Source organism: Delphinus delphis, chromosome 15, assembly GCF_949987515.2.
Source record: "Delphinus delphis chromosome 15, mDelDel1.2, whole genome shotgun sequence".
Lineage (NCBI taxonomy): Eukaryota > Metazoa > Chordata > Mammalia > Artiodactyla > Delphinidae > Delphinus > Delphinus delphis.
In genome coordinates this window covers 49,191,434-49,211,717 of record NC_082697.1, presented here as the reverse complement: position 1 = coordinate 49,211,717, position 20,284 = coordinate 49,191,434, and the positions used below count along the sequence as shown (strand labels likewise).

The 20,284-nt window shown below is 47.3% G+C and overlaps 1 protein-coding gene across 6 annotated transcripts in view; it reads right to left on the bottom strand.

Moving 5' to 3' along the window:
- The window catches only part of RAB11FIP3 (RAB11 family interacting protein 3), a 77,834-nt gene extending 57,880 nt beyond the window's left edge, over positions 1-19,954 (bottom strand). The window contains exon 1 of one of the 6 annotated variants that reach the window (XM_060031370.1): positions 18,075-19,954. In XM_060031370.1, the coding sequence (XP_059887353.1) occupies positions 18,075-19,118 (1,044 nt within the window). In that variant the 5' untranslated portion in view covers positions 19,119-19,954. The remainder of the gene's footprint in view (positions 1-18,074) is intronic. The other 5 variants (XM_060031376.1, XM_060031371.1, XM_060031372.1 and 2 more) reach the window with 5 other exon arrangements.
- Between the last annotated feature and the right edge of the window lie 330 nt (positions 19,955-20,284).

Genomic DNA, 20,284 nt, shown 5'->3' with positions numbered 1-20,284 from the left:
GCCCATGCATGGCGCCACCAACTGGGCACGTCCCAGCTCGCAGGAGAGTTTGTGTACAAAATCTCTTTGTAGTAGAAACTACAGAGTATCAGACATAAGGGATTATTTTATTACCATCACAGGAAATTTCAAATCCATATTTAATTTTTGTGACTTGTCTATCTGTGGGTGTTTAAATAAATAAGCAGCATTTTCTCGGGGAGGGGGTGGATGTGGAGACGGGACACGCTCTACTGTCAACAGCAACTGGGAGAGATTTCATGTCCTAGGATGTACACTTCTGGAACATTTTTTGCAGTAATGGAAAAATATGACTTCAGTCATCAGGAACATCAAAGGCTGAAGGAACACGGACCCAAGCTGATCTTCTCAGGTCTCAAGAGGCTGGATGAGGAAGAAGGTGGGCGGGCATGGACAGAGCTCGCCTCCCCAGCTGTGCCTCCCAGACTCAGCACACAGCATCTTCAGAAGTGAGTCTGTCTTTCCTCAAGGGATAGAAGGGTCTCACTGTGTCTCTTGAGCAGCTTGGTGAGGAAGATGCATCTCCAGCTTTCTGAGATACCAGAGGCAGGACGCTGGGGCAACGCAAGGGGCTCTCTTCCAGCAAGAGGGCATCCTTCAGGAAGTTAGAGTGCCAGCCAGGCCACGGAGCGCCCACCATCACCTGTCCTCAGGGGAGAGGGGAAGGAGGGGGAGAAAGGAGCCGCCTGGTCCACCTCTCCCTGCACTTCTGGCTTCCACAGAAAACAGTTTCATCCCCAACATGGTATCCCAAGTCTTTTGAGCCACTTAGTAAGTTTTCAATACAAAGAAAAGGAACACAGCAAGGTAAGGTCCAGAAATATTTTAAGCAGTTCCCAAGTTTTGAAACTATTTACAAGCTCACCACATGTAACATTAATAATACAACATAACACAACACATAACCAGGTAAATGTAACATGGTTTTGGAGCATGACTATACTTAGGAAGTGAAAAGGTTAACACTGAATATGCTACTTATACATACAGAATTGGAAACAGGAGATTCTTAGGAGGCAGAATGTTTTTCACAAAACAGAAATTAATTAAAAATCAACCAAAGGAAAAAATAGGGTCTGATCTGTTGAAGGGTCCCAAATAATCAGACACGGCAAAAACAAACACACAGAAACCACAGACAAGAAACGAAGCCTCCCTTTAAAAGAAAAGTATTTACTCTTCCTACCCAATTTCAAACAGCCCCCAAACCATTAATTCCTAGAAGGCAGGAAATGTGTTCCTAATTTCTTTTGGCAACTCCCCCTAAAAGGCCAGCACTAGCTTCCTGCACACCTTTTAGGTAACCACACACCCCAGGGCCCTTGAGCCACAAGCCATAAATATACATGCAGCTTTTTAAAGTTCCTCTAGGGCGTCCCAAAGGGAATTAAAATCTAGAGAACACGGCTCTGCACACAGTGAACCCTCAATCACTCAGAGTACCCCCCACCCCGGGTCAGCACTACACCTGCCCTATTCATTGCTCACAAGCACCTGTGAACCAGGCACTGCCAGGACCCTCACTTGGACAGAGGCCTGGAGCAGGTGAGTATCTTGCCAGGGCCCCCAGCCTTTGGCCCTCACACCCCTTCCTCAGCCCCCTCTGCGTTCTCCATCCCCCGGGGGCCTCAACATTCGTGTTTTCCGGAGGCTTCACTGGTGACTCCAGCTGGACGCCATCGGCCACGGCTGGTCGCCCATAGCACTCCCCCTTGTCCTTGCTGACAGACCCCCATCCTGTCCGGGTCTTCCTTCCTTCAGCCATGTGTGTCTGCAAATACCTGGGAGGCCCACCAGGCACATTCATGGTGGGCAGGTGGGAATGGAGACAGAGATGACAAATAGCAGCATAAGTAAAACATGGACTTTGCTAGATGCTTTAAGTGCTAAGGGGAAAAGCAAAGTGGGGAAAGGGGAACAGAGAATGCTAGAGGCAAGGAATGGCCTGTTAGTGTGGGGGAGGCCCAGCAGGCAAGGCTGCCTGGAACCAGGCCAGCAGAGTGGTCCTGACTGGTCAACCAGTGGTTCTCACACACCTCACCCTGCAGAGTGAATGCTGTGTCCCTAACAAGCCTCTGGGCCCTGCTGCCAGTCCAGGGACCCTACTTGCAGGGACCAGTCCGGGGAGTGCCTACAAGCAAACTGGCCAACAAAGCGGAGTGGGGTCAGTGGGCCTTGGGAAGACTGGGGGAGAGTTCCTCAGACAGGAACAGAGGGACCTGGCTGCTGCAGCCCAGACGGGCAGGATCTCAGGACGCTGTCAAGGGTCACCCGCCGGAGGCTTGTCCTGTGTGAGGACGCACTTTCTTCATTCTCGGAGCCTGGCTGTGTTACGTGCTGCTGAGTCCTTCTACATACTGACCTCTCAGATTCTACGTCCAGCCCAGATTGGTCTCTAAGCTCCAGGCCAGAGAGCACTGGACATCCATGGAAATGTCCCCCAGACCTAGGCCTAGGCCCTCCATCCCACCCGCACCTATTCGGCCACAGGATGGGACAGTTACTGCCCCCTGGGGTCCCTTCTAGCCTCCCCCAGCTCCATCCCCTTGAGTACCACCTAATCCAAGCGGTCACCAGCCTTGGCCGAACGCTTCACCAGCCTCCTATCGGGTCTCCCCGTCCACCCCTGTCCTCTCCAAACAAACCATCTTCTGGAAGAGTCAGTCTCATTTCCGACCCTTCTCTACTTAAACTCCTTGGCGCCTTCAACCCACCCTGGGACTAAAGACCAAATCCCCTGCTAGGCCTGGCCCAGAGCCTCCTCTGCCCCCGAGGCTCCTTGTCCCCCTCAAGCGTCCTCTTTCCTCCCACTCAGGCCTCTCCACAGGCTGTGCCTCCACCTGGAGCGCTCTTCCTCTCCACCATTTGCTTCACTAATTCCGCTAAGCCTCAGTATGTAGGCTCAAGAGTTACCTCAAAAAAAAAAAAAAGAAGAATAAACAAGAATAAACCGACTTCCTTGAGGGAAACATTCCCAACTAGGCTGGATTCCCTGTTACACAACCTCAAACACTCTGCTTCTCCCGCGCAGCACTTGTATCATCTTGCAGCTCCTGGGGACGACCTGTCCCACGTCCTGAGGAGGGCAGGAAGTGGGCCAGCCCTCCTCACCGCCATGTCCCCATGCCCCCGCACCCACAGCACCGCCTGGATGGGTTAGGTGCTCACAGACGCCATTGCACATAGGTGCTGAGTGAACGAATGACAGGTGCCCGAGCCTGAAGCCACACCCGGGTCCCTCTGACTGTTTTGTGTCCTTGAACACATATAACATCCACCTTATAGATGGAAAAATAGGGGCCCAAACATGAAAGAACACTACATCCAGAGGCCACGTGCTACAGCACAAAGGACTCCTAGTGCCCTGGGCTTAGGTCCCTGGCACATGGGTGCCGGCGTCCTGGGGTCACACTCCCAGCACCGTCCAGGGCTGAGCTCCTGCAAACCGGGAAGAGAAGGACCTGTGGGCGGGGAGCACTGCCTGCAGGTTCTCCAGGGACTGCATTTCAGAGCCAGTAACAGGAAGCCCTCGCTGAGCAGCTGAGGTATTTCCAGAAGCACAGCCAAGGGCTTTCTGCCTCCTCTCTTTAGTACCTACTTCGGCTCCCACAGAAAAGCTCTGAAATGCCAAAAAAGCCTGAGTAAACCTCTTCCATGTATCTATGACTCCAAGCCCAAGGCAATAACCTCCATTTCCCCATCACAAAAATTAGCTCTTGCTTAGAACTTAGGTACATGAAAAGTGACCCGTGTGGCTGGGGGTACGGCAGCATTACTTCTAGTAGAGAAACACTGGAAAAAATAAATGCTTACCAGTCACAGCACAGCAACGTAATGGAATATTCTAAGGTTAAACAACCTAAGTTCATGTTTGTGGACTTTGTCAAAATATGAAAACTTTCACACACATGTGAAATACAGACGAGAAAGGCTAAGTCAAATCATCTGTTGACCCAGATTTCCTGCAGATAACATTTGGGGGAGAATGGAAAGGGGCAGCAGAGCCTGCATCTGGTCATGTCCCCCCAGCCAGGGGACACTGACAAGTCCTGCTCTGCCTGGGTCACAGGATGATGGTGGAGCAGACAGAAAAGCCTGCAGGCAGATGCCTAAGCCTGTCCTGACAAATGCATGTCTGGGACGCTGAGGAGAGAGAAGGGCCAAAACGGAGCTAAATGCAGAACACGGGAGCTTCTCTCCACTCCCTCCCGAAGTCCAGGAAAATGCAACTCCAGAGGCAAGGCCCCAAGGTTCCAGAAGATGCACAGGAACAGACAAGCAGGAAGTTGATTAGAGGAGAGAACACAGAGATATAAGCGCACAGAGGGGATGCCGGATGACGCAGCACTGGGCGTCATACCTGAAAAGAAAAGCCTGGTAGAGGGTCTAACAGGGAAGCCCCAGCAGGGAGGCCGACTTAGGAGATGCAACCACAGGTACTCCCAGAGGTGGGAGGTGAGCCCCACTGGAGCCCCAGGGTACAAGCAGAACAGTCAGACCCCGGAAGACAGGCTAGAAAGAAATACTGACAGGTATGCAGAAAACTGAGCAAAGGGAAACATTAATGTGATCACTAATTCCAGGAAAAGCAAAAGGCTATATTAGAAAGGAAGTGTAATCACCGCACACTAAACGGGTCAGCCATCAAAAATATCTGCAGTCAAAATAAGACAAACTCAGAATGCCTACTTAGCCAAGACTGGGATTAACCATGTTGAAAGAATGGAGGAGACGGAAGGGAAATATGTGGGTGTACCTTCCACAAGAAAAAGTCAATAAAAAGTACCTAAAATTGGAGGAAAACACCAAGAGAGGAAACAGCCAGGAGCCTGGGAGCGGGAGGTGGCAGTCAGGAGAGTGCAGCTACTTTCATCATATGACGTGCAGTACACTATTTCACTTTTTAAACTATACACATGACAAAAAATCAAACAGAAACGTAAAACTAAAATAAGTAGGTACTTCCCTGGTGGCGCAATGTATAAAACTCCATACTCCCAATGCATGGGGGCCGGGTTCGATCCCTGGTTGGGGAACTAGATCCCACATGAATGCCACAACTAAGAGTTCGCATACCGCAACTAAGGAGCCCGCCTGCCGCAACTAAGGAGCCCACCTGCAAAACCAAGTAAATAAATTAAGAAAAAAATAAAATAGGACTTCCCTGGTGGCACAGTGGTTGAGAATCCACCTGCCAATGCAGGGGACGCGGGTTCGAGCCCTGGTCCGGGGAAGATGCCACATGCCGCAGAGCAACTAAGCCCGTGCGCCACAACTACTGAGCCTGCGTTCTAGAGCCCATGAGCCACAAATACCGAGCCCGCGTGCCACAACTACTGAAGCCCACACGCCTAGAGCCCATGCTCCACAATGAGAAGCCATAAGAAGCCAGCGCACCACAATGAAGAGTAGCCCCCGCTCGCCGCAATTAGAGAAAGACTGCATGCAGCAACGAAGACCCAACACAGCAAGAAAGAAAGAAAGAAAGAAAGAAAGAAGAAAGAAAGAAAGAAGGAAGGAAGGAAGGAAGGAAGGAAGGAAGGAAGGAAGGAAGGAAAGAAAGAAAGAATATAAAGTAATTACCAAACACACGTAGTAAGCTGAAGTGAGAGAGTAGCAGGGACACGGCAGGAAGAACGGGCCAAAGTGAATAGACTTCTCCGCCGGGGTCCTGGCTTCTTGTCTGTGATTTTCTACCAGACAAAGCAGAGAGGGCAGAGGGCAGCCCGGAGGCCTCCTGAGGGGCCGGCAGAGTGGGCCCCAAGTAAACACTGGTGAAATTAATGTCCAGATAAATACAGCAGTGAGGAAAAGAGGCATGTTAAAATATGACTGGGGAGCGTGGTCTTTAAAGAGATGCAAACATCTTCAGAACTCTCTGGGACAGTGGCTCTCCAAACATGACCTCAGGACCAGGGGCAGCAGCATCGCCAGGAACTGTGCCAAGGAAACAGGCCCCACTCAGACCAGATCAATTAGACACTCTGGGGCAGCCCAGCAGCCAGTGACTACGGGATCTACAGGTGATTCGGATGCGTGTAAACATGTGAGATCAGGCCACAACTCAGCCACTTCAGGAGTGTAAGACAGCTGTTCTCAACCAACCAGTGGTCCAGGGACCCCAGGGGACCCTAGTGTCTGAGGAAGGGGGGTCTGCAAAATCAACGCTAGTTCCATAACATCCTAAGACGTCCTTTGCCTTCTTTCATCACACTTTCTCCCGAATGTACCGTGGAGTTTTCCAGAGGCTACATGACACAACAGATCGCTTGCAGAAGCAGATATTAAACAAACCAGCTCTCGTCAATCAAGCCAGACATTTAAGACATTTGCCAAAATGTAAAATAATGCCTCTCCTCTCGCTATTTTAGAAAAGTTATTTTTCAAAAATATGCCATTAATGTTAACATGTGATAGATTATTTTTTAATGAACTAATAAAAAGATACTTTAGGGACTTCCCTGGTGGTCCAGTGGTTAAGATTCCACGCTCCCAAAGCAGGAGGCACAGGTTCGATCCCTGGTCGGGGAAGTAAGATCCCACATGCCGCACCACACAGCAAAAAAAAAAAAGATGTTTTTAGTTTTACTTTCTAATACAGCAGAGACCAACAGAAATAACCCACATAAACGAAGGCTCTTTGGTACTTAACGACACTGAACAATGTACAGGAGTCTGAGATAAAAAGTTGATGAATCAGTGGTCTAAGGCATTGACAACCTACATACACAAGGAGTCTCCTGCCCATCACCCAAAGGTCACAATATATACTGTACCATCTTTTTTGTTGTTGTTTTTGGCGGTATGCAGGCCTCTCACTGTTGTGGCCTCTCCTGTTGCAGAGCACAGGCTCCGGACACGCAGGCTCAGCGGCCATGGCTCACGGGCCCAGCCACTCCGTGGCATGTGGGATCTTCCCGGACCGGGGCACGAACCCGTGTCCCCTACATCAGCAGGCGGACTCTCAACCACTGCGCCACCGGGGAAGCCGTACACTGTACCATCTTTAAAGGCTTTCTACATCACTAGCAGTGACGACAGGATCTTTGTGGCTTAAACCAACCCCACACAAGTCCATTCTGCTGCACTCTGTTGATATCTAAAACCCACAGTGAACGAACCTCAGGACCGCAATGTGCAACACCCGCCATATACACTTAAGGTATGTGTATGTACACGCTCCACAGCAGCACCCAGCCATTTTCATGACAAAACACAAAGCATAAAATACATGAAGTTGCCCTGAAACAAGAAGTTATTTTTAGCTCCCTAAGCATTTCTAAGGTCCTTTCACACATTTGTTCAAGTATGGGTTTATCCCATTTGAGTACTGTCACCAGAGAGAGGAAAGGGGCTCTCTCTAAATTCCCTTCTCAGTGAGACTCTGGGCTGAACAAGATATTCATGCCCCTTGGGGGAGCAGAATCTCCTGATAAATAAGAATATGGTTTTATCACAAGCTATTCCTAGTTTAAGAGGAGTTTTAATTTCCCATTTCAATCCCTGTGTCAAAGAGAGGGGTCACTGCATACCTTGTGTACTCGATGAACCAACAATGCTAGACGGGGCACTGAGTCAATAAGAAGGAAAACCTGGGTGCATAGGTGTAACATTCCTTTCACTTGTTTGGGAATAAAGGAGTTTTTTGTTTCTTTTTGTTGGTTGTTTTTAAGATTGATAAAAGCCACACAACCTAACATTCCGTACAAGATGTAGTGTAGATTACATCAATGAACTTCCCATATTGTATTTTTCCTTTTTATTTTTAAATACGTCAAGCTCACTGAAAAAGTTCGAGGAACACAAGAAACACCTACATCCCTCCCCTAGAGTCAGCAATGACTAACGTCTTTCCACATTTGCTATAAGTCTCTTTCCACACACGTGCTTTTTCTGTGGGACTGCTGAAAGTAAACCACAGACGTCCTGATACCTCTCTAACCCTTCCAGCATGTATTTCCTAGGAACAAGACCCCCCTACATAATGACAACAGTATTATGACCCACAAGGAATTTAACACTGTTATTATCAAGTGTTCCATCTATACTCAAAATTTCCCAACCATCCCAATAATGGCCTTTGTAGTTTTGTTTTCTTTTAATCCAGCATCCAGTCAAGGGCCAGGCCTTAGTGGTCATGATTCTTTAGTCTTCTTCAATCTACGTGTTCGACCCTTTTTACGACACTGATATTTTATTATATGAGGGTTTTTTTTTAATATTTATTTATTTATTTAGGCTGCACCAGGTCATTATTTATTTATGGCTGCACTGCTCTTTGTGCTATGTGCGGGCTTCTCATTGTGGTGGCTTCTCTTGTTGCGGAGCATGGGCTCTAGGCTCACGGGCTCTAGAGCACAGACTCAGTAGATGTGGCATATGGGCTTAGTTGCTCCGCGGCATGTGGGATCTTCCCAGACCAGGGCTTGAACCCGTGTCCCCTGCATTGGCAGGTGGATTCTTAACCACTGTGCCACCAGGGAAGCCCTGCACCAGGTCTTAGTTGCAGCACTCAGGATCTTTAGTTGCGGCATGTGGACTTCTTAGTGTGGCATGTATGTGGGATCTAGTTCCCCGACCAGGGATCGAACCTGGGGCCCCTGCATTGGGAGCGCAGAGTCTTATCCACTGGACCACCAGGGAAGTTCCACAACACTCATATTTGAGGAGTCCAAGCAGCTGTCCTGTAGATGCCCTACAGCATGTGTCTGACTTTTTTCTCATTACTTGACTCAGGTCAAACATTTTTGGCAAGAATGTTGTCCCTCCCACTGCATCCCATGGAGGGGCATAGTCTGTCCACTACCGGAGAGTCTGAGTTTGATCACGTGCTCAAGGCGGAATCCACCAGACTTCTCCAACGTAAAGAGATCTTTTCCCTTTGTAATCAATCATCACTGGAAAGACACTTTAGACTGTGTGAGTATCCTGCCGTCCCTGCCACCAACAAAATGTTTAAACCACGTTTTTTGACAACCACTGATGATCCTTGCCTGAATCAATTATTACCTTGGTGGTTGCAAAATACTGATTGTCTAAATCTTTCCGACTTTCTACCTTAACTGGCATTTGTCTATAAGAAGCCCCATGCACCCCCTTTGGAGTATCACTATGAGTGATTTTTATTCTCTGTGCCATGGACTTTTTAAATTCAATGTATCCATGATCGTTATTCTTTTTTGTGCTCAAAATGCCCCAGATTTGCCCATTAGGAACCCATTCAAGCTGCTCTTTTTTTTTTGGCATGTCCCCATCAATTTTTGAACACTTCCTTGCTTTCTGGTACAAGATAATCCAGGCTCACATTGAATTTTCCCTGCCCAGAACCTGGAATACAGCATTTCTCCAAGGATCCCCGATCCCTTTAGTGGAAAATGGTATTTGGCAACTAAAATCTGGGGACTAGGTGTACTCAGTGCTACTGGGGTATCATTGCCCCTAGACCCTCTCAGAAAACAGGGTTAGGAATGTTTGTTAATCATGTATTCATACTCATACCTCCGATTTAAATCACCAGACAGCAGGGTCCTTCCTCACCTCTTCTTCACATTTCATCTCCTTCCTCCCAGGGAACTCTGGTTCCCAACGCCAGTACATGTGCTCATTTTATCCTAAAATATGGCCAAAGTCAGTTCAGAACTACTACTCTGATCTATCAACAACAAACCTACTCTGTAGTATATTTCTCTGTAGTTCTTTTTTTCTTCTGAATATATCCCACTAAAGGAATACAGAGTACTGTGTGTGTAACTGGAATTACTCTTTCTTATATGGTTATGTTATTAATTCAATATACTTCTAGGTTCACCTGTTTCTATTTGAATTCAATATGTCTTTTTTTCTATCATTGTTGCTTTACTTTTTGAATATGCAGAATATCTGCATGGTTCAAAAAGTCAAAATTATATAAAAAGGCATACTCGGATAAGTTTCACTTCCATCCAGATCCCTTACCACTTGCCCTCACCTACTTGGATAAGTTATTTTAATTAGTTTCTAGTCTATCCTTCCTATGTTTCTTTTTGCAAAGAGAAGCAGATATATATAGTCAAAATTTTTTTCTATTGAAGTATACTTGACTTACAATATACACATATTCTTACTTCCTCTTCTTTCTTATTTCACATTCTTTCTCCCTTCTTTTCTTTTCAGTCAGGCCCTGTCCTAGAGCCTCTGACTATGGAAACCTCAGACGGGTTGAGGATCAGACTAGAGGCTGAGAGGGTAGGTTCCTCCTCCTCTGAACTGAAGACTGAAGTCCATCACTCAGTGTTCTGGACCTCAGATCTTTTTTTTTTTTTTTCCTCTTTTTCTTTTTTAAGTTGGGGTAAATTAACCATTTTTAACCATTTTTAACCATTTTTTAACCATTTTAACCATTTTTAAGTATACAGCTCTGTGGCATTAAGTACATTCACACTGTTGTACAACCATCACGATTATCCATCTCTGGCACTTCTTCATCTTCCTCAACTGAAACTCTACCTATCAAACACTAATCCCCCTCCCCCGGCACCCACAATTCTACTTTCTATCCCCATTGTTTACTCTAGCAGGCCTCATATAAGCACCCATTCTTTCCTACCACATAGTATGCATATTAATTTGTATCAATACTTTCTTTTTTCACTTAATACATCTTAGAAATAACTCTTACCAGTTCATAGAAATCTTCCTTTTTTATTTTTGCAGCTGTACAGTTCTAAGTTAAGTTGATGTACCTTGGCTCACTCATCCTGGGTGGACATCTAGGTTGTTTCCATTTTTATATCACAAATAATGCTGCAATGAATAACCCCATGCATCTGGTGTTTCGCACCTGGGGAGGTATATCCTCAGGGTAAATGACTGGAAGTGGGACTGTGAAGTTGAGGGTAAATGCACACACAGATAATGCCAAGCTCCCCTCCAAGAGGACTGTACCACCCTGCACTCCCACAGCAATACCAGAGCATGCGTGTTTCCCAAAACGTCACCAAGAGAATGTGTTCAAGCTTTTACATATATGCCAAGAGTGAGAAATGCTATCTCAGCGATTTTAATTTGCATTTCTTTTATCATAAGCGAAGCTGAGCATCTTTTCATATATTTAAGGGCCATTTGTGTATCTTCTGTGCAATGTCTTCATATCTCTTGTTCATTTTTCTATCAGCTTTGGTCTCTTTTCCTTTTGACTTTTTTTTTTAATTGATTTTATTTATTTATTGTTTGTTTGTTTGTTTGCAGTACGCGGGCCTCTCACTGTTGTGGCCTTTCCTGTTGCGAAGCACAGGCTCCGGACGCGCAGGCTCAGCGGCCACGGCTCACGGGCGCAGCCGCTCCACGGCATGTGGGATCCTCCCGGACCGGGGCACGAACCCGCGTCCCCTGCATCGGCAGGCGGACTCTCAACCACGGCGCCACCAGGGAAGCCCTCCTTTTGACTTTTAAGAGTTTTTATATCATCTGTGATTCACATGTTTTTAAAAAATCTTATTGAGAGCTCCTACTCCAGAACACTGGGGCCAAAGAGGTGCCCTGGGCTGGCTGTGCTTCCCGCTTCTCCCAGATGAAGACCTGTGCTCCTGTGCGGGCGTGGTCAGGAGCTCCAGGATGGACCTAACACAGAGCCAGCCATCAACTCTGGCAGAGCCAGGAGGCCAGCCATCCTCTGATCAGATCTCTCCCGCAACTCACACCTTCGAACCATCCTCATGTGTTTGTCAAGTGAGAAAAATATTCTCACTGGTTGAAGTTTTTAAAGTTACTTTAGTAGGCTTTCAAAGGAAATGCTAATCTCTCTAATCAGTGTAAATTTTTATTTACTTTTATTGTGGCTCAAGTAATCTATGAGTAAAATTAAAATTACCATTTAAAAAAATGTTTTTTGGCTGTGTTGGGTCTTCGTTGCTGCACGCAGGCTTTCTCTAGTTGCGGGGAGTGGGGGCTTCTCTTGTTGCAGAGCACAGGCTTTAATTAAGCACGCAGGCTTCGGTAGTTGTGGCATTCGGGCTCTAGAGCGCAGGCTCAGTAGTTGTGGCGCACGGGCCTAGCTGCTCCGCAGCATGTGGGATCTTCCCAGACCAGGGCTTGAACCCGTGTCCCCCGCACTGGCAGGCAGATTTGTAACCACTTATGCCACCAGGGAAGCCCCGAAAAATAATTTTTAATACTTCCTTCAAGACTTTTATTTTCACATGGATAACTTTTACCCAGTTAAAATCGTGGTATACATACAATGAATTTATATACGACTATTCACTTATATCAGAAGTGATAATCTAGGCTACACTGGAGACGTTGCAGTTATCATAAAAGTACTTTCAATGGCCACCTAAACAGTCTTCAGTGGGTGCCTAACCCTTTTGTCTGATATTTTTATTATAATTAATGTTTAGACCCTGTGCCCAGAATTTAAACGAAACAAGTGTTTGAAAAGGAAGCAACCCCTAACTTGGTGCCCTTTACAATGTGATCTGTGTAGTCCACATGGAATTTAATTCTTCCTAAATGTTAGATCCTACACTGGAATAATCCCACATGACTCTGAATCTCCCTGAGGACAAGTAAGCCTTAGGCTTCCATTAAAGTACAGCTGGCCCTCCGTATCTGTGGGTTCCACATCCACAGATTCAACCAAGGATCAAAAACATTTTGGGGGCTGGGGCTGGAGGGACTTCCCTGGTGGTCCAGGGAAGTTAAATTAATGCCCCACACTTCCACTGCAGGGGGTATGGGTTCAACCCCTGGTCGGGGACCTAAGATCCCACATGCTGTGCAGAGTGGCCAAAAAAATTGGGGGAAAGAAATTCCAGAAAGTTCCAAAAAGCAAAACTTGAACTTGCCACCTGCTGTCAACTATTTACCTAACATTCACACTGTATTTACAACTGTTTATGCAGCATTTACATTGTATTAAATATTATAAGTAAAACAGATGATTTAAAGCATATAGGAGGAAAAAATGATAAAACCAAAAAAATCAACAGAACATTGTAAATCAACAATATTTCAATAAAAAATATTATAGAACAAAAAATAATAAAGTATATGGGAGGATGTATATAGGTTATATGCAAATATCACACCATTATGTATAAGCAACTAGAGCATCCATGGATTTTGGTATCCAAGGGGGCTAAGTCCTGAAACCAATCCTACCCTCCATACAGAGGGACGAATGTATACATCTGAGATCTTCAATTTTAAAAAACAGGTCAAAAAGCAGGTTCAAAACAACAGACATGGAATTATACCATTTTTGGACAATGAAGCATTATTACATATATTTTAATTTACACATTAAATACTTAAATAGTTATCTCTGGATGGTGGATTATAGGTGATTCTTATTTTTATATTTTGCTTACTGGTGTTACTTCTATTTTTTTAAACAATGAACATCTGGGACTTCCCTGGTGTTCCAACGGCTAAGACTCCGTGCTCCCAATGCAGGGGGCCTGGGTTTGATCCCTGGGCAGGGAACTAGATCCCACATGCCGCAACTAACAGTTCGCATGCTGCAACTAAAGATTCTGCACACTGCAACTAAAAGAACCCACGTGCCGCAACGAAGGTCCCCCATGCCGCAACTAAGACCAGGAAGAGTCAAATAAATAAATAAATAAATAAACATTTAAAAATAATAATAGAAAATAAACAATAAACATCTATAAAAATAATTTAGCTTCTACCCAATACGACCTCAATTGTGTACTTCTATACAGTTATGTGTGTGTGTATACAAAAAAGTCTGGAAGGAAATGCACAAAAATGCTAATGCTGTTTTTCTTGTGATAGTGGGATTATTGGTCATTTTTTGTTTTATATTTTATAACTCTGTATTTTCCAGTTTTTAAAAATAATAAGCATGCGTTACTTTTATACTATGAAAAAGACATTTTTTAAGACACTAACAAAATTGCCTGGGATCCAAGCACAGAAAGGAACGTCATCTGCCTTTTAGCAATTCCTCCGACACACAGACCCAGACACACACACACTACCAGCTCTCACGTGCACCTGCTCCCGCACGCACACTCATTCTCTCTCTCTCTCTCTCTCTCTCTCTCTCTCTCTCTCTCTCTCTCTCTCGCTCTCGCTCTCGCTCTCGCTCTCGCTCTCTCTCTCTCTCTCTCTCTCTCTCACACACACACACACACACACACACACACACACACACACACACGCACGCAAACCCAAGACTAGGACAGAAACTGTAAAGGAAACTGAAGCAACTAAAAGGTGTGGCCAAACGTCCCCAGGGAGTTCCAACTGCCCACCAGCAGAGGAATGGAAAGGAATGAAAAGCAGGGAGACCTTCTCTGCATTGACACCTCCTCCAGCAGCCTCCTTTTACAAGTGCTGAGGAGGATGGACAGGGTCCACAAGGTTACTGAAGGGCATTCACGGCTCCAACGTTCAGGGCTTTCTGGAAAGGACCCGTGACTGTTAAAATGTAAATGCTTAAGTGAGTGCTACACTGTGAAAATAACCTTTACAATTATAATTAATTCCTTTGAAAAATAACACCAAAAGAAATGAATCCTTCTCACAATACTCTCACAGTTTATTTTACAATTTCTGCTTTATGATAAGTTGGTGATGACTACAAAAGCATTAGTCCTCTCAGTACGAAGGGGTCACGTCAACGAGGAATCTTCATAGACAGTCAAGGCCTTAAAGATAACCTATTGCAACTTCAGAACTAGTGCCTGGGCACATCTGACTATAAATTCCTGGTCAAGAAAATACAACCAGAGAGCTCCGCTGTAGTCTTCTTTCCCCTTTCAATTCCTGCCAACACTGTGTTCTATTACACCACACCTGATCTATCACCAGATGAGGTAATGAGAGCCAAACACACCATGACATTGCTAAAGAAAGAGGGACACAAAAGCCATCTGTATTATGAATGGGAACTGCTTCTATTAAAAATTCAGATAATCCACTTAAATAATTTAAAACACTTCCTTCATAAACAGATTACTTAAAAGATACTGAAAGTGCTACCTTTGAAAATTTGACAATAATCAAGATAATTGAGTTGCGATCATCAAGGACAGTAATGTGACCAGCCTAAGAGACTCATGAACTCACTATTTTGAAATCTCAAGGTGGAAAGTACAGCAACTTATGGTCTTTATTGCTGTTATCCAGCTTATCCAAACTGTTCCTACAGTTAAAAAAAAATCATAAATGTTTAAAAAAGAATTCTTATCTTTTAGAGATACATACTGAAATATTTATGGGTGAAATGATATGTCAGGTATGTGCTTCAAAAGTAATCTGGGGGTGGGGAGTAGGGAGTTCACAAATGAACCAAGACTTTGGGAAACTGCAATGGCTTGGGGGCAGGTAGAGTGTTTCACTAAACTATGCTCTCTACTCTTATGTATGTTCAATACTTTTCATTTTAAAAAATTAAAAATATTTATCATGAGGTATAATTCTTCACTTTTCTCTAAATTATTTCACTATCAAGGAATATTTCTTCTCTTTGCTCCTCTATAATGTATTCTGACATTGGACTTGGAAAAGCAAGACTGAGTCATAATAAAGGCTAGCAAACCTTACACAGACACAAAAATTAACCTTTTGCTACACTGTTAATTATCTGCTTCAAAACAAGAGCTCTCCTCCACCATCCCAGGAAACCTGTGCAAGTCTGGTACTTAGATCACATCCAACACTGCTTCTTCCTGAGAAGTCTGGGACAGCAGACAGAAGGGGCAACGTCACAAGAGATCTCCCTCACTTGCCCATCCCCACCAAATCTTGAGTCATCCTGGCCTTACCCCCAAATTTAAAATTCCACCAGGGGCTACCAGAACAAAGAATGTTGACTCATTTCTACTTTGTATTTAGAAAAAGCTCAGCCCCAAATAACAACCCCAATTTTTTCCCACTGTGATCACTAAGAATGATACAACAAAAGGTGGTTCTCAAATGAAAATGGTTTTATTAAGTCAATAAGATGAAACTTTATGGGATTATTTAGGGGCGCCAAACCTAGGAAGTTGAGAGCCACCTAAACATTATGAGCCCAGAAGACCTAGGTGTAGTCCCTGTTATTGCATTGACAATCTGTGAGGCCTTGGAAAGTAACTTAACCTTTTTGGGCCTCTAGTTTCTTACCTGTAAAGTGGGATGAATCCCTTCTGCCTCCTACTACCTCAGAGAAAGGTTGATGATCCAGTGAAAACATAAATGAGCCTCATATAAGCTATAAGGCACTCTATTAAGAGTCAGATTATGGTAAAGAAGAACAAATGTGCCACTTTCCTAACATTCTTGATTGGTGTAATGAGGAAGGGAATGTTTGCAGAGAAGACACATCACACTAATGAGAAACAACCAAGGATACCCAAGGTGCTCTCCAGCCGAGGGACAAGAAGGAAAAGCATAAAAAAAACTTAGACCAGGACTTCCCTGGTGGCGCAGTGGTTAAGAATCCACCTGCCAATTCAGGGGACACAGGTTCAATCCCTGGTCCGGGAAGATCCCACACACTGTGGAGCAACTAACCCTGTGCGCCACAACTACTGAACCTGTGCTCTAGAGCCCACGAGCCGCAACTGCTGAGCCCACGTGCCACAACTACTGAAACCCACGTGCCTAGAGCCCGTGCTCCCCAACAAGAGAAGCCACCGCAATGAGAAGCATGCACACTGCAACGAAGAGTAGCCCCCGCTCACCACAACTAGAGAAAGCCCGCGTGCAGCAACAAAGACCCAAAGCAGCCAAAAATAAATAAATAAAATATTTTAAAATTTATTAAAAAAAAAAATAAATCTTAGACCAGCAATCACAATCCATACTAACCATACAGGAAACTGTCAGTCACGTATCTCTCTCTCTGCCCATTACACTGAGATGGAAGACCTGTCCTGAGCAATGTCTTCAACCCAGAGCTAAACAGGAGCTCACACTGACCTAGACGCCAACATTCAGGATGCCCCACAGGGACATGCCCACGCTGAAAACTCAACAAGGAGCCCTGACTCAGGACGACCCAGTTCTTTACATGACAGCTCAATGGACACTGTGAATACTCTGGGGGCACACAGATCCTTTATAAAGGTTCTTAATGTTATGGCAGACACCCTAAATAGCAGGATGTCAATTTTACCTCTTGGCTTAAACATGCATATGTACCTGAACACCCACTTAACAAATACCCACATGTATGAAAAGTCAATAAAATACAGAAACTAGCAGATCAACCTTTTGTGATTTCCCACTACTAAGTAAAATATTTAAAAATGAACACCAGTAACCTATTTGATGTCTATTTGGGTTAACAGCAGAACATACACAGCCCTGCTGCTGTCTCCACATAAACTTTCATAAGTGCTGAGATGGAGGAAGACCTGGATCTTGAGGCCCACCTTCTCCCAGAGCAGCCGCAGCCCTGGGAGCTGCACAGGACTCCTGCCATTGCCCTGTGCATTCCCGTCACCTGTCCAGCACCTCACCTGTCCTACAAGAGTGGAGATGGCCCTGATGGAGTTCTGCTCGAGTTTGTATTCACCGCTGTGCTCTTAGGCTCATTCCCGTCCCTCTGGGGTTCATCCCTTTCCCTTCCGCGCAAAAGGTATGGAAATGACCGTTTTTCACGTTCACTGTTTCCCCAACAACGAATCTACCTAAAACATAAGCCAAACACACACAGTAAAGTAACTGCGCTCAAAATAGATTAACATGATCTTAAGCATCCAAGTGCAGCCTGTCCTTTGCAGACCAAAGAAGTGAATTACTTCAGCCAAACCAGACCTGGGCCCTCAGTTGGGGGAACCGCTGGCACTTCTCCATCCACGGGGCACTTTTATTCGGCAGCCTAGGGGCATGTCCCCACGCCAGGAGCATCTCTCAATTTAGGAGAGATAAGCTTGTGTGGCTTGGGATGGCAGGGAAAGAAACTGACTCCCGGGAATAGAACCTCTTTAAAGGGGGAAGAGGTGCTTCAGTGAAATTCAACCAGAGGTGAGAGTAGAAGAACTGAATCAAAAGAGAACGCGTAACCGGCACTCCGCGAACACCGCGCGGGGCCCGTCTGCCACGCTGCGAGTTACCTGTTCTGCCCCATAGACGGTGGCGAACTGGACGAAGTCTTCGATGCGGACGAAGCCGTCCCCATCCCCGTCCAGGGCATCGAATACGGCTCGGAGGCGGGGGCCGTCCTCCGGACACCCCGCGGGCTCGCTCGTTAGGGGGCAGGTCTGGCTAAAGTCCGAGGGCCGGTCCGGGTCCCCGGGACCCAGCTCCAGGGCCGGCTCGCCCACCGCGGGGGACGCGAAGGAAGGAAAGAAGTCGACCTCGCCCCTCAGGTGATGGCTGCGGCTGAAGTCCTGCGCGCGGCCAGACGCGCTGTGCGGGGGGCCGTCACCCTCCTGCTCCGTCATCCAGGAAAAGAGCGGGCCGAGTTCCGGCAGCGGCGGGTCGGGGTCGGAGTCCCGGCTCGAGCGCTGCGGCTGCCGCTCCCGCCCCGGAGCTCGCCCAGCATCCGCGCCGGCCGCGAGGTCCTGCGGGCCGAGCCCAGGGCGCGGGGCGGGGGCGGCGGGCGCTCCGGGCCCACCGGGCTCTGGGTCTGGGCCCGGGCCGCCCGCTGGGGAGGCCGGCCAGCTCGGGTCCATCTTCATGGGCGCGACCCCAGCCGCGGCGCGGGCCCGCGAGGCCAGTGGTGCGGCGGGCGGCGCGGGCGGCAGACAAAGGCGCTCAGGGCGCGGCGGCGGGCGCGGGCATCCCCGCGGCGGCGCGGGCGGGCGCGCGCGGGGCGCCCGGACTGCTCGGGCTGGCGCTCGGGCCCTGCTTCGCCCTCGCCCATCTTCGCGCCGCGCCTCAGCTGTCCTCGGCCCGGCGGCGCGGCGGGCGCGGGCCCATGGCGGCGGCGGGCGGCCGAGGGAAGTCGAGGGGGAGAGCGGGGAGAGGACGCCGAGGAGGGGGACGCCGAGAAGGGGACCCTGAGGAGGAGGAGGAGGAAGAAGACCCTGATGAGGAGGACGACGCGGAGGTGTACGCTGAGGGGGACGCAGCCTAGGCGGAGGACGAGAAAGCACCCGAGGTACCGGAGCGCACGCCACCGCCCTCGCCCCGCCCCCCGTTCGGCCTGACGTCATCACGTCGCGCTGCACGCTGGCCCCGCCCCTCGCCGCCTTGTTATAAAGGCAGGCGCCGGCGCGGCTGCGTGGTTTGGGGTTTTCGGTCCCTCGCGGTGTACTGAAGTTTGGGAGCAAGAGGTGGGAGCAAGAGACTGTGGGCCCGGGCTTGACGTCATCGACCCACGCACTGGACGGATGGACTGAGTCCTGAAAGTGTAAAGCGCTCCCACAAATTGATAAGCAACGAACACGATTCTAATGGGGCGGGGAAAGTGCAAGTGGCGCCCTCCGCAGTCGCCCGTCGCGCGGAAAAGCCCAGGCGTTGACCTGCGGCAGCAAGAGCAGCAGCCCCCGCCTGAGTGTGGAAGGGCCCTGAAAATGAGGTCCATCACTTGTGACCGAAGGAACGCGTGGCCAAACACTGATACCTTTTTTAAAATCTATGACAAGTGCTTTTTTTCCCGTAGGATATCCAGTGTTCATCACCAGTGTACGGTCAAGCCTCCCAAGCACTGCGGCTGTCTTTGACAACTGACATGTGTTTCTCTAGATGTCACTATCGTCAGTGGGGACACAGGGTGCCAGGCAGCAACATGGGCACCTTGAAGCAGGCATGAAAGCGGAGACATGCTGGATAGGAGCCGGTGAGCTGCCAGGCCTCAGGCGAGGTGCACTTAACATTACAGTCTTCATTTAGAGCCTGTAATGAGATGTATCGGGGAAAGCACCAGCACTAGGTATGTTCATAAGCATCTTTGGCAAGAACCAAAGGAAACTGAACCTGTTTCCAAGTGTACTGTGAGGAGCAGTGTGTTAATTAACTGATTCATCTCCCATGACAAAATCCCAGGGCACATGGCACCAGATTTTGTGAGGTTGGCATTAGGGAAAAGAAGGGCAAAGGAATACCGCCCCGCAACCCTAAAACTATATTCTCAATTTCTTATAAGAGCTGTATGCTTTCATGAGGAAGATACTGCATTCAAAGAAAATAAATTATCTCCAGTTTGGCAAGAATCTGAAATTGGACTGGTGCCTTTGACCAGATACAGTTTTCAGAGGTAGTTACAGTGATGTGTCAACCTTTCTAAATAAGGGTATTAATGTGGAGGAGGTAAAACCAAATGAGGCGAGGGCTGTGCCCCGAGGAAGCAGCACTCCTACTGCTACTGTGCCAATTCATG